Source organism: Pongo pygmaeus, chromosome 12 (assembly GCF_028885625.2).
Source record: "Pongo pygmaeus isolate AG05252 chromosome 12, NHGRI_mPonPyg2-v2.0_pri, whole genome shotgun sequence".
NCBI classification, from domain to species: Eukaryota; Metazoa; Chordata; class Mammalia; order Primates; family Hominidae; genus Pongo; species Pongo pygmaeus.
In genome coordinates this window covers 40993820-41007955 of record NC_072385.2, presented here as the reverse complement: position 1 = coordinate 41007955, position 14136 = coordinate 40993820, and the positions used below count along the sequence as shown (strand labels likewise).

The window sequence follows — 14136 nt, the reverse complement described above, 5'->3', positions numbered from 1 at the left end:
GACTCGTACCCCTCCCCGAGCCCGTGGGTGACCCGCATCCCTCCAGCACATGGCAGATGTGCCTTTTCCATCCTGTCCTCTTGGTGTTTGCATTCTAGCCCTGGTCCCCGTCCTGTAATGGCTGAAGCATACAGGTCAGGCTGCTGTCAGGCTGCCCAATGGGCTGGCAAACTGAGGTGACTATTCGGATAACTGAAGTTTAAAACGCAGGTGCAGACCTGCACTGCACAAATGGCTGCCTAATTTTGCATGTAAAGCCTGAGTACAGGCAAGGCTTTTGGAAGAGTTGACATCTAAAAATCTGAGGAGGGACTCGGAGCGAATGGGTTTCATTTCAGCCCCCTCTTATGGACTGGACAAAACCCTGTCCCTGTCAGGTGCAGGCTGGTCCCATGAGAGGCAGGTGGCACCCATCCACCTTGTCTGCCTCTGGGTGCTAGTTGCTTGGGGGCAGTTGGCCAAGCTGCAGATCAGTTTGTGGAACCTGCCCGCCTACCCCAGCTGTCACACAGCCCACAGCGGCATTCATGCCGGGACCCTCTAGAGAATTCAGGGGCCACCCTCTGCCAGTGCCCTATGATGTGGCACATGAATCTGCACACCCTGGGCCAGGCTCATCTCATAGTGGGGAGCCCAGAAAGCGACCACCCCTGTGAGGCCCCACAAGCCAGCCCTCAAAACCAAGGTCTGCCGAAGAATCTTCAGCTGCCCCGCGGCTAACAGTCAATGCCTCCTTCCTCATCCAAGAGTTCATGGGTCTCTCCAGCAGAACCAGAAATGCCGACTGCACCCCCACTTGCACCTTTGTCATAGTTACGTCACCCTTCTTCCTCCCTGGATCCCACCCTAGTCCTCAAGGGGAAATGAGGCTCCACCTGCTTTGAGTTTAACCTCTTGATATTGGGTGATGTGTCCCTCCTGGACTGGCAATCACACTGTCATTTCAGTATTAAGACCTGCCAGAAGGAAGATTCCAGGACTAAATAAGAAAACAGAAAACTTCACTCGTTTGCTAGGAACGTGTCAAAGTCCATAAAAGTACCAGGAGTAGCAGAACGGCCTGATTAGCCCCTCAGCAGGGGTGTCCTGTGAGCAGAAGGACCACTGATTAGAAGTTTTCAGACTGGGATAAGGACCCTGTGATAATTTTACCTGAAGATAAACTTAAAAGGAGATAAACTGGTAGTTTATGGGCAAAGAAGTGTGTGAAGGGCATCATTTATTCTCCACTTTCTCCAAGAACTGCTGCAAGGAAAGTCTCTCTGTTGGGACAGTGAAGAGACCTCAGACCCTTTGCAGCAGGTGGGGACCCGCATGGGCTCCGGTAGACACTTAAATCCTGGGCGAGTCCCTCCGGTGGGGTGTGTGCTGCACATGGATTTCTGGCCATTTTTCACCTAAGGACCAAAGTGATTAATTTCCCAGGGCCCTTCTGCCTTAGAATCGCAGATCTTAGGTGGGTGAGGAGGAACAAGGGGAGCAAGAGGTGTGGCTGGCACAGATTCAGGAGAAGGCAGATGGCCGCTCCACCCAAAGGGCTCCCGGGGCCGGCCCAGCCACAGCCCAGGCAGGTGGGCTCTGACCTGTTCTCTGACAGTGCACCCCCATCAGAGAAGCATTTCTGCACATTTATATTCTAATGTACCAATGATCACTCGCATTATACATATGTAATGTGTATCTTTTGGTGTATTTATCTAGTGGACCAAATAATATATTTGATTACCAAAAATATATAAAATAAGCATATACAAAATAGAAATTAAAACTAACAAGTTAAAATTTTCAATAAATTTGAATAGAAGTTCTCATGTTTTCTTTGCACAGAGTGGCATGCACCGCACCTTGGAGATCTTCAGCTTAGAGCAGTGGTTTTCAAACGATCCATTGATTGGGTCCTGACCGGCCTTTTTAAGAAACGGAATAGAATAAATATTGGCATGCGTCCATGTGGTATGGAAGTAGCTTCACAGACCACTTCTCTAGGCTCACACACTCACGCGGTGTGCCCTCAGTCAAGATGTCAAATGCAGTGTCACTGTGGGTCACACTCACAAAGACAGAAAGCCATCGGCACCCAGGGGAGATGACAGACATTTCCTCCAGTAGAAATAAAAGGCCCTCTTCTTCCTGTTTGCACAGGGTGTGAACCTGATGCACAAGGAGGGGGGCCTGGCCCACGCTTGCCCCTCTTGCTGAGGACCAGGAGGGGCCCTCACAGCTGACTCAAAACCCACAGGCACCTGGGGCTGGGATTGGATGTCTGTGTGTCTGCAGGTGCGCCCACCTGTGTTCTATGTGCAGCTTCTCTGGGACAGGAAACCAGCTCCCAAGGTTGGTGAGTGGCACCTGAACTTACCCCAGCTTGTGTGGCCTTGGGCCTATGATGTTGCATGCGATGGGCTCCTGGTGTAGCTGGAGGGATGGTGCATTGGGCTGTGGTTTATAGGACATCGGCCAGACTATCATGGTGGCTGCGCACTGCAGCCCTCACGTTCTCACCTGCTACCTCCTCACCACTAATCTCTATTACCTAGAAAGCCTCCAGGTGGCAAGCATTTCCTCCTTCCCTCCCACTGTCTCTATACCCCCTTCTCTCCTCTAGTCTCTCTCTGACATCCCAGAGCAACCCTAGGAGAACAAAGCCAAAGTGATCAGCTCAAGATGTCACAGCTGATCCTTGGAGTTCTGAGGATTAGAGCCTACTTCATCCCTCGCAGGGGTCTCATTTCACAGATGCTTCAAATGTTTAGTGCTGGGGGCAAAGTACATGCTCGATAAACACCTATTCCATGCATAGGTATTTGAATGAATGCAGCTAGCATTTGCATGTGCATGCAGCAGTGGCTGTTTGTTGAGTATATTCTAAACACTGCTCAGCACTTCTCACCCCTCTACAGAGCTGTAACTCACATCGCACTTCAGACACAGGGTCAGCAGCTGAGAGTACCTGGGGGGCCTGGCTGGGGAGGGTGGTGGATCTTGCATGAGTCCAAGCCTCACTCAGCATTCACTGAGTAACTACTGCTGGTTGTGAGCTCTGCCAGGCAATCAGTGGCAGGTGGAGCTTTTTCACAGCAAGAACTTTTCTTTAGGATGTGTTCCATGTTCACAAAGGAGCTTAAGAACATGGCATGCTGCAACTAACTCATCAATGAAAAATGGAATGGAAGCGCTAGTAGAGAAAGGCTGGGCTGAGAGGGGAAGACAACTCAGTTTCTATGGTTACAGACAGGACGTAACCATAGAAGGTGACAAAGTATTTCAACCAAAAGTGACATAAGTGACCTAAGTATTTCAAGGTCATGGAGAGGCGTGGGCAGGAGTAGGATGATGCATGCGTGTCCATGTGTGTGCACAGGGGTCAAGAGTTGTCTAAAGGGGCTCAGGTTGTGAGGGCTGAACAGGAGTCAGGATGGACACAAAGCTTCTGTCAACTCCTGAACAGGGACTGAGGAGTCCCTGGAATTGGTGTGAGGAGCCCCAGGGTGGTTGGGAATCTGGGCCAGTGTGGTAGCAGTGGAATAAGTCAGGAAGGGCCATGTGCGGGTGGATAGGCCAGGGGGAGGAGACCCCCCCCCCAACCATCTGGGGCTGTTGCTTTGGAAGGAGAAGGTGGAATTGGGCACCTACTGCAGGACAGGGGCTCTGCTTGGCACTGTGAAATAAATACAGACAAAACCCCTGCTCTCACAGATACCCAGACAAGGAATAAGTGAATATTTCATTACACAGAGGGCGTTGAATGGTGAGAAGTACATGGAGGAAAAAGTATGAGAGGAGGATGTGCTGAGGGGCTGCAGGTTAAATAGGGCGCCCAGACGGGCTTCACAGGGAAACTGACCTGTGAGCCAAGACCTTGAGAAGATGTGGGAGGGAGCTGGCCCCATCACATCTGGGGAAGGGTGATGGGCAGGTGGGAACAGCATGTGTAAAGGCCCTGTGGCAGCAGCTGCCTGGAGTGTCTGAGGAAAAGCAAGAAGGCCAGAGTGGCTGGAGCAGACATGTGGGCAGAAATGAGGTGGGGGTGATGGGGTCAACTAGTGCTGGAGCTTCTGGGCCCCTGGGAGGTCCTGGCTCTCCCCTGAGTGAGATGGGGGACTGGAGGGCTTACAGCAGCACAGGGACACAACAGGATCCCCCGGCCATGGCGCTGAGAAAAGGTTGCACAGGTGAGGCACTTGGAAGCTACTGCAATCATCTTATGAGAATATTCTCACGATTTAATGAGAAAAGCCAGGCAGAAATACTGATACAGCACAATCTCAAATTTGTCCAAAATATATGTAAATTTATACATAGAAAAGAATAAAGGAAACAGAACAATATGCTAACAACGTTTCACCTCGTTCTTTCCCTACACATATATTCATATTTACTGGTAGGATTATGGGTGATTTTAATTTTCTTCTTTACACTTTTCTGAATTTTCCTATTTTGAGCAATAGCCAGGTATTATTTTTATAATCAGAAAAAGTCATTAGAAACAAAAGAGCAGATTAGGCTGGAGTCTCCATCGATCTATGGGGAGACCTCCTGAGCTGCGGCAGTGACAGATTTTTTTTGATTTTGTACAAAGCGTGAGGTGCCCTAAAGAGCCTTTGGTGTCTTCGGTTTTGTGAGAATGCAGTCATTTTTTAAGAGCATGACGTTTCAGGCAAGGTGTAGCAAAGGTTTCCTCTTCCTAGGGCAGTTTTGTTTCCAGCCCTAGGTGACAGCCACCAGCTGAGGGGGACACAAACCTGGACTGACTCCTGACGGAGATGCCAGGATCCTGGGGCTGCCCCTAGGAGAAGCTCTAAGAGCTCAGAAAGTGGTAGGGATTAGCCAGGCCCAAATGGAAGGGAAGCAGAGACCCAGAGAGGTGGGCAGAGGACTCACACTCAAGGGCCGCAAACCAAGGCCCAAGATCCAGCTGATACTGATTTTTGTAAATAAAGTTGTTTGAGGGACAGCCCGCCTGCTGACCTATTGTTTATAACTGCACTCGCCACACAAGCAGCCACAGTGTTTTGTTTTTTTAAAAAATTTCTTGTAACAGTCATAGCGGCCCCCTGGTATTTGGTCCTTTTGGCTTCATGTACGGCCTGCCCTTCCCTGCTGCTTCCAGCAAACTGCAGAAGCCACACAATGTCACCTGTACATGCTCCATATGCGTCTCTAACAGATAGGGAAATCCACAGGGGCTAGGCCATCCTCAGGGACTGGGGAGAAGGCTGGAAGCCTGGGTCACTTCCTCCTTCCCTCCCCAGCTCTGTTGAAAGGAGCAATTCTAGGCAAGGCGGTCGGCTTTGCAGCCTTGACCCTCTCTTTCAAGGTCTATGCACATTGCTTAGCTTCCAGATCCAATCTACATTCTTCTGAGATTTTTCAATCCTATAGCTAGCGCTTCCATTCCAGCTCATCCCTCAGCTGGATCCAAGAACAGGGTATGAAGAATTGCTACGACTAAAACCCCAACTTAACCCAAAGGGACATATTTAAAAACAGGTGAACAGACGCACTGTGTTGCAAATTTACCAATAAGAAATATGAAGAAGAGCAGAGTTTCAACCAAATGTCCATCTCTTTTTAAATACAAAAGGCTTTACGGAGGTGTAAATTTGACCTCCTGGGTTTATTTTTCTGTTTCTGGTGCCAGGCCCTACCTCAGTCCAGTGGCTGCAGGATAAGTCTGCAGCCGTAACACAGTCCTGGCACAGCCCTGGCAGGGCTTACAGCCGTAAGCACAGGCCTGGCAGGGCTGGCTGGGACACAGAGGCTTAGGCCTGGCCAGCCCCTTGAGGTCTGAGAGCTTGTGTGGGCTACTCCCTGCCTCTGATGCTCAAGCAGCTGACCTCAGGCTCTGCCTGCAATACACTGGTTGTCCCTTTCCCAAAAGCGCCGATTATTTCGGACAGGCTCCTTTGCCCTGGACAGTTCAAGGAAACTCATTCTCGAAGTGACTGTTTCCTTCACATCGAATGAAACCTAAGACTATTCCAAATTGTATTTTCAAGAGGACTGGATATTTATATTGCAGCATCAAAAACAACACTCTGGTACTAAAATGCATTTTTGCAACAGGACATGGGGGCTTCTTCCTGCTCTCTGCAGAGTGACATGGGAGGTGACTCAGAGGACACTGGGGTTGTGCAGGGCCCCGAAACTACAATTAAGGTAACAATCATTTCTAACACATAGTTCTCCCTTTGCACACTGTTTTGTGCACTTCACTATGTCTCCAATTTAATCCTCCTAAGAACCCTTGGAGGTGGGTGAGGTTATTACTCCCATTACACAGATGAGGAAACTGAGGCACAGGGAGTGACAGAGAGAGCCAGAGCCTCTGCTCGACTGTCTGATGCCAATGTGGGCAGGGGTCTGGCCTGTCAGAGGGACAGAGGAAGGGACAGACTAAGGGACAGAGGAAGGCCAGCATGCCGGGACAACGATCAGGGCCAGGCATGCAGGGAGGGTGTGAGGCTGGGTGGACCCACAGGGTGGACTGCAGTGAGGAGTCTAGATTTATTCTAAGAGCCATGGGCCCCACTGATGGCTTTAAGCAATAGTGAAGTAAATGGTTCCTGGTTTCATGGCTGTGTGAGAATGAACTGTGGGGGAGGTGGGACCCTCAGAAGCCACATGGGAACCATGGGGCTGGAGTTGCCCTGAGGCCTTCTGCCCACATCCCCAGGGGCCCAAGACTCTGTGGGTTCCCTATGACCAGAGCTCGAAACTTTTAGTCTAGAAGGCTCTCTCCACGTGCATTTTACACTATCAAAGTTCACCTCAGCAAAGCAGGGGTGGGCTTAGGAATGACAAGGATGTGGTCAGGAGGAGTCTATGGACACAGGCACAAGGTCGCGGGCACTGGGCAGAGAAGGGGCCTGGAAGAGAGACCCCAGACCCAAATGCAGAGCAGATGCCAATGTCCTCAGAGTGACCTGCGGGAACCCCCGAAGCCTGTTTCCCACTGCCCCTCTGGCCCCAACCCCTCTCCTCCCGCCTGCCTGCTTGGTCACCCTGGCTTAGAGTCCCTCGGCCAGCTCAGGCCACCCCTGGACCTGCTCCCTCCCTGCCCCTCCCCGAAGGCCGCTTTCCCTGCCACGTTCCCGAGCGCTGACAGGAAAACTGCAGTTCCCTCCTCCCAGGCCCTTCCTCCTCTCCTGGTGTTACTTTCTCCATGGAGAGTAGAATCCCCTCCAGACTTGCTTTTCTTCGCTGTTGTGTCCTCCCTGGTGGATGTGGTCTCCAGGGTTCTCCTCTGCTTCATTCAGGCTGCATCCCCAGGGCCTGGCCTGCAGCCAGCGCTTAAGGACTGGATGAACATGGGACCCCAGGCGGCCTGGAAGGAACTGTGGGGAGGGCACTGCCCAGCAGTGGGACCTGCTCTCTCCACCAAAGGCTAAGCCACCAACAGAAACCTAAGAGTGGGAGGAGCAAGTGGTCCTCTGATGGAGGCAGAGATGGAAAGGAAGGGCTGCCTTCATTTGTGAGGGGCCAGCCCTGAAGGAACTGTTTGTGGCAGCCAGGAAGCCTCTAGACTCTCATCAGAACCTTCTCCCCAACAGACACTGGAGACTCATCAGGGTGGTAGGGTGGAAGGGGCTGAGGGATGAGAAATTACTTAAAGGGTATAAGGACGGACTGATCACTGAAAACAGGACATCTGGAAAATGTGGCTGATGTCCCAAGAGCTTCAAACTAAGACTCTTAATTGCTCTCACTTTCAAGGATTTGGGAGGCATTTATAAAAGCAACAGAGTAGCTCTGAGCTCCTCTGAGGGCGCTAAGCAGAAATGAGATGAAGCTGGAATCAGTGCTGTTTCTCATTCTGCATCACAGGTGGAATTCAGGTGGTTACAGAAAGTGCCCCACAGGGCACACACACGGTTTGAGCATTTCCCGGACCCGAATCTTAAACATGCCTCAGCCCGCAGCAGCCTGCACCCTCTCCATTGGAAACAGAAAGTATTAACAAAAGGTACCATGGAGGAGAAGCACGAAGGCAAGAGAAGAATGATTCCAACTGGCCCGGAGTGTCAACCTTGGTCATAATCCATTGCCAAGTCTTAGAACTAAGGGTGAGGCAGCAACTGAGACCTGTAGGATAGATCTCCCTGCAAAGATGGGCTGCTCTGGAATAAAGATGTTTGGGGTCCCCCATGACCCCCCAGTGAAAATCAGACATGGTTTCTTCTGCACCAAACATAGCCCTGGACCTCAGCCAAGAAGTGCTGCTGTCATCCTATAGGCACCCAGTGCCAAATCTCTCCACAGCTAAGTATGCTCTCACCTCCATGCCTGAAAAACTGCAAGCACTCACAAGGTCTGCCTGGGGACAAGTGCCTCGGAGCCAGGGCCTGCCCTCAGGGCTGCATGGAATCTGACGCTGGTTTCCTCCCAACTTCTTTAAATGTGGATGGTACTTCCTAAGGCCAATCTCCAGGTTCAGACACACTCTCAAGTCCTGAGTGTTGTGATTGGAACACTCAGGAAAGAAGTGAGCATGGGCCTGGAAGAGTGTGGTCCACACATTAATCCACAGAATGAGATGGTGGGAGGAGAAGCTGCAGGTCAGATTGGGGCAGGGTTCATAATCCAACAGCCAAATGTCTCTGCACTAGGAATCCTGAGAGCAGAGAACGTTGGGGGTGCTAACTTCAAATTCTGGCATGGAACTGCTCATCAGCTGCAGGCCCTAGATTGGGCTTGGCTGCATCTCTGCCAGGAGAATGGAGCCTTCCTCTTCCCCTAAGGCTGTTCTGCAGATTCAGTGGCAGATGGATGTTAGAATGCACCACAAGGATTTGAAGATGTGACAGGGCTGGGTGTTCCAAAGGAAGGTCCTGGAGACGACTGGGGTGCTCTTTGTGGGGTGAAAGAGGGGCTGTTTTAAGATTGCTGAGGCCTGGAGACACAGCTGCAAGATGGAAGGGCATGTGCTAAGTGTGGAGAGTTCATGCAGATGAGGACTGAGGAAAGGCCAACCACGTTGGGGGTCAGGAGGTGGGCTGCTGAGGGAGGTGGGCTGCTGAGGGAGGTGGGGTGGCCAGTGGGCTGGGCGCAGGTGGGCCTGGTGCAGGCAGCCTCAGCCTCACTGCAGCAGGCTCTCCCCTGGGCTGGGCCTGCAGCTTTCCCAATGACTTGTGTGATCTGAGACCAAGACAGATGTCCCTTCAGCAACTAAGATAGACCCTATGGTTAAGGAAACAAAGTTACCTACGTGCTGGCATGGTAGCTTCCTAAATTCCTGGGCTGCAAGGAAAGCCACACTCTTGCTAAACTCCCTAACAATAGGCACTATCAGACCCCTCCGATTTATAACCCAGACCACTGCAACTCTGATGGGACAGAGGATAGACCTTACAAACACCCCTTTCTGATAAGCAACTGCAGACCTCAAGCCAGTTTCAGCAGCTTATGGAGGCTGTGCACAGGCTGTCTTTGTGTCCTATAGTTCACCTGTTGATGGAAAGAGCCAAATTCCACCTCATTTTAATGCTGAAACCCCACCCTAAAGTGACATGAGATGTGTGTTACATACGTTTGCCCATTGCACATGCGCTCAGCTCCCCTTATAAATATGCACAGCTTTCCCCCAAACCTGCTAAATATGTCTGATTCTACTGTGTAACACAGACCCTGCAAGCCATAAAATCCAACTGCCCTTCCCTTCTGAGAAGCGAGAGCACCTTCGTTCCATGTCAGAGACTATCTATTCCTGGTTTGCAAACTGATGTCACCAGTAAAGCTGTCCTTTCTACTATTTAGCCATCCTGGGGGCCTTTATGACAACACTCGAATGTTCACTGAAGTTTGCGAGCCACAGCCTAACTTACTCAGGCAGGAAAGGTAGAAGTGAAAGGGAAGACAAGAACATGGAAGCCCGGGGGTCAGGGGTGGGGGGAAGCTGAGTCAGGGCACTGTGAAGGGAGGGCTGAAGGGAGGGTAGGTGGACGTGGATGGCCCAAGATGCTCTGCGGAGGGCAGGTGTGAGAACTCTGTCTCCGTAGGATTGGGTGGATGTGCGTGCTGAGACCAGCAGGGCCCAGCGAGGAGCTAAAGTTAGGTGTAAAAGTAACCCCGCCATTGACCTGCTCAGTGGGAAGTGCACTGCCCACATGAGTGACAAGAGAACCAGAAAAACAGCTGGAGCCTGAGGGAGAAGCAGTCTGGACACAAGGTTGGAGCTCAGTTACTTCCACCGGCTGCAGGCCAGACGCTCCGGCAGCCTGCCCCAGGGCCGCCTGGGTGTTCAGCTGCCCCTAGGCCGACACACTTCCAGTCCTGAGTAGTCCCTTGAGGAGATGACTCACTTAAGCCTTCCATCGTCGCGTCCAGACCAGGACAAGGCTCTGCACTCAGCAAGTGGTAGACCACTTGGTAGACCTGTGGAGGAAGCCCTCTTCCTGACACACAATTTCACAACTACTGCTTAAAGCCAACACAGGTAGTCCACTTTAGTTACCAAAACAGTCGGCAATCAGCAACGACTCCTGCTGGTCTACATGCATGCAGCTTCTTTCTGGCAAGGCTGAGTGCACTGGTGCTGAGGACCAGTGCGTGCCCTGCTGGGGCCTCCAAAGGCCCTGAATTAGTGTCTGGCTCTCCAGCATCGAGGTCTTGGGAGGAACCTAAAAAGTTTGATGTCTGCCTATGCAGGTGGTGGGGGCACCTGGTGGGCAGGGATTGCCTGGCTAAGGTGGGTAGGGTGAGATCAAACCTCAGGAACTATGGCACGAGGCTCCATTTGCCCCTTCGCCAGGCCCTGACAACATTTAAGGTGGGCTGTGGCCCCAGTGATGACTGAACCACTCAGGCTGCGGTCAGGGCTACTCACTGTCCCCACAGAAGCTCCCAGGGAGGCTGGCAGCGAGGACAAGGGGCTTCACAAAAACTTACTAAGCTGTCTTGCCACAGATATACAAGAACTGCTGCAAGCTTCCCAGCTTAGACCCGTTTAGAGATGGTCAGTGGGGCATTCCCCTGCTTGATGAGCTCTGTAAAACACTGAACCACAACCCAACAACACTGCACAGGTGCACAGGGTAGCACCTGGGCCCCACCCTGTGCCAGGACCTAGAAGGGAAGGAATTGTAAGTTACAGGTCTGGCCTCAAAGGGGCTTAGGGAGACAAAACAATCACAGCAACAAGACTCCCAGCAGCTATGGAATGTGAGATATTCTATTATAAGATGTTAATTTCACGAAGACCTCAAAAAGACTTAAGAAGAAAGAAATCAAGGCAAGCCGGTACCTAGGCACCTACCTATTTTTGCTGGAGATAAACAAACCCAAACTACAATTAACACCCATGTATATGTGGATCACGCCTTGGGGGTCAGATCCTGGCAAGAAAACGTACAGACCCCAACCATGAATGCGACTGGAGTCTCCCTATTATGTAGTCTCGTCTCATTTCTTTACACTCATTTATCTCTTTATGTCGTTAATCCAATTGAAAGGTAAGGGAAACAGTGGGTTGTTGGTGAAGGCAAGACCACTGCTTATTCTCCCTGATAGGTCTAAGAATTTGCCTCCTGGACTACTCTGTTCAGACACAGACACAACATCACACTCCAGGAGACACCCCACTGGGTGCTTGCCTGGTCCCTCCCTTCTGGTCCCCGCCTCTGGCTTTCTTGCCCAGTGTTCTTGGCAGTGACTGGGCTTCACCCTGCAGGAGGGCTTTACAAAGTGTTCCTGGAGGCACAGTCCACACTGACACAGAAATGCAAGCAGGATTGGCATCCACACTAAGGCTGGGGGATCCCTTCCACAGGCTGTCGCTGCTGCAGGAGCTTGTAAAAACAGAGGATGACGAAAAGCAAGAAAAATAAAATGAAACTTCAAACAAAACTGCATCTTCCCCAACCTTCCCTGGCAGACATCCCTGAGTATTTTTCCTTCATACTTTCACATCCCTTCTGATGTGGCATCATCAGGGTGTCCTGACTGTTAGAAGCAGTGGCCACATCTGTCAGCAGAAGTGTAGGGAACACCAGCAGTGAAACAAACATGCGAGGGGCTCACCTGGAGAGTGGGACCACGGGGCAGGCTTTGGTGTTTGGTTGTAATCCATCTCCATGGTAAAAACGACTTTAAAGGCGTTTGCCAGTTCCTCATCTAAGGAAAAGTCCTGGATTATTACTTTGGCACTGAAGCTGGGGAGATTCAGCCCTGGGGAACCTCTGACCCTTATTTCAAAATTCCTAAAGCATCACTGGCTAACATCTGCTTAGCCAAGGTGAAATGATGAGTATCATTTTTACCCTCATGCTCCAGACACTGAAAACGAATCTATGAAACAAGATTTGCAGACATGGGACAGCAGAACGCACAGGACAGCAATCACCAAGAGCGGCGGAGCCCATAACGTGGGCTCTGTTACTGTCTCTGGGTTCTCTAGCCTCTCCCTGCATTGAGAAGACAGAGTCCTGGGTCTGGGGAGCCACAGCAGCTACAGGATGCAGGCCAGAGTTCTGGAGAGGAGGGAACTGCAGAGAGAGACAGTCCTGGAGATCTGCAGAAAGTCCCCTGGAGTCTTCAGCTGAGAGCTGATCAGGGCATTCATATGGGGGAACTATCCAGCAATGGGGAAAGAACTGCCCACAAGGAGAAGGCAGAGCAATCTCTGAGCTCACATAAAGCCAGGAATAGTTTTCATTCCCAACTTCCAGAGTGGAAGCCTCATAAATCATGGGGCATGGAGTAGAGAAGGTTATAGCCTCAGCAGTAGAGAAATTAGCCCCACATGAAAGGCTTCCCTGGCCCTGCCTGACAAAGCCTCAAAGCGAGCCTCAAAAGCACCAAACTGAGTCTAAGCAACTTAACAAAAATCAAAGCTCAAGAACATCTGTAGGAATGCCGAGATGTCCAATACCCCAAACAGTAAAATTCACAAAGTCAGTAACCAGCTGAAAATTACCAGGCATGCAAAGAACAAGGAGGGTGCCTCAGAAGCATCACACAGCTCCATAAGCCCATGCAGCCTCCAGTTCATAGGCAAGATTAAGAGTCAGAGGTGTTCCAACCGTGTCTCAGGTGGGGGTGCATAAGGTCAACTGGGAGTTGAGAACTAGAGCCCCCATCCTTCCATCCCTCTCCCACTGCCTATGTGGTTCTTGGCATGCTGGGTTTCTCTTAGAGAAGCTGAGGGGGTCTTTGGAAGGAGGAGGGAAGGCAGAGACCAGGACAGTGAATATGAGCCAGCTCCCTGACCCAGAGTGCAAGCCGGTGGGTGAACCCACTCGGACCACAGGATCAGATAGGTCTGGAGGTGCTGAGGAGGAGAGAGGAGCCTCAGTTCAGCACCTGGGATACTTCCCTTGTGGCTCTTATTAGAAGTCACACCCTTCTTCTCTTCCTCCCTGAACACATCCCGCGTGGCCCAGGCAAGGGCTGAAAACCCACAAGACCAAGGTAAAATGGTAAATCCAACTATGGCAGAGCTGCTCACTACTTTGAGGTAGTGCAGAACGTGGAGTGTGCACAATTAACAACAATGCCAGAGCTATCCGCTCCCAAAGAGAGCTGTCGTCGTGCCTTTAAGTCATCACCAAACGTCTCAACAGCATACTCAAGAGGCAGAGGTTCAAAATAATAGCCTCTCTTTGTAAAAGATAAAGTGACAAGGAGGCACCTGTGCTACAGGAGCGGGAGGAACTGAGCTTGATGTTGCCGCATCGACCGAGGCTTAGAACCCAGTGGTCTGATGATGCACGCTATCATAATTGTGCTGAAGATAAGCATTCTCAAATGGGAAATGGCCATCAGCAGGAACTCCTGCTATTTTTCTGGGTATTCTATTATTTCGCTAAATAAGGATTTTCATTTTGGCTGCCATTATTTTTTCCAGGATCTATAAACAGCACTCCATCCACAATTTTCCTGAACACCACACCATATTAATTCAACAACCAACTAAGGCACAAGCATGATGACATCAGACAGAGACTTGGGTCTGGCGTCCCAGAGTCTGAATCTTCTGCCCCCTCCAGCTCTGCTTCTTCCCTGGATCCTGGGGTTATCTTACCACAGCCACTGATGCTATGGCCTTTTTCTGGGTTAGCAGATACTGGGACGACCACGAGGCTCAGCAGCAGCAGCTGGGCCCCACCTCCACCTCTGTGACCCATTGCTCACCACGTG

The 14136-nt window shown here is 51.1% G+C and overlaps 1 protein-coding gene across 2 annotated transcripts in view; it reads right to left on the bottom strand.

Annotated features, from left to right (window-relative positions):
* Positions 1–14136, bottom strand: part of SH3RF3 (SH3 domain containing ring finger 3) — a 369865-nt gene that overhangs the window by 113384 nt on the left and 242345 nt on the right. Inside the window, exon 4 of one of the 2 annotated variants that reach the window (XM_063648534.1) lies at positions 12019–12111. The exons of the other annotated variant lie outside the window; for it this stretch is intronic. Within the exon in view, the coding sequence (XP_063504604.1) occupies positions 12019–12111 (93 nt within the window). The remainder of the gene's footprint in view (positions 1–12018; positions 12112–14136) is intronic. 2 annotated transcript variants of the gene reach the window in all.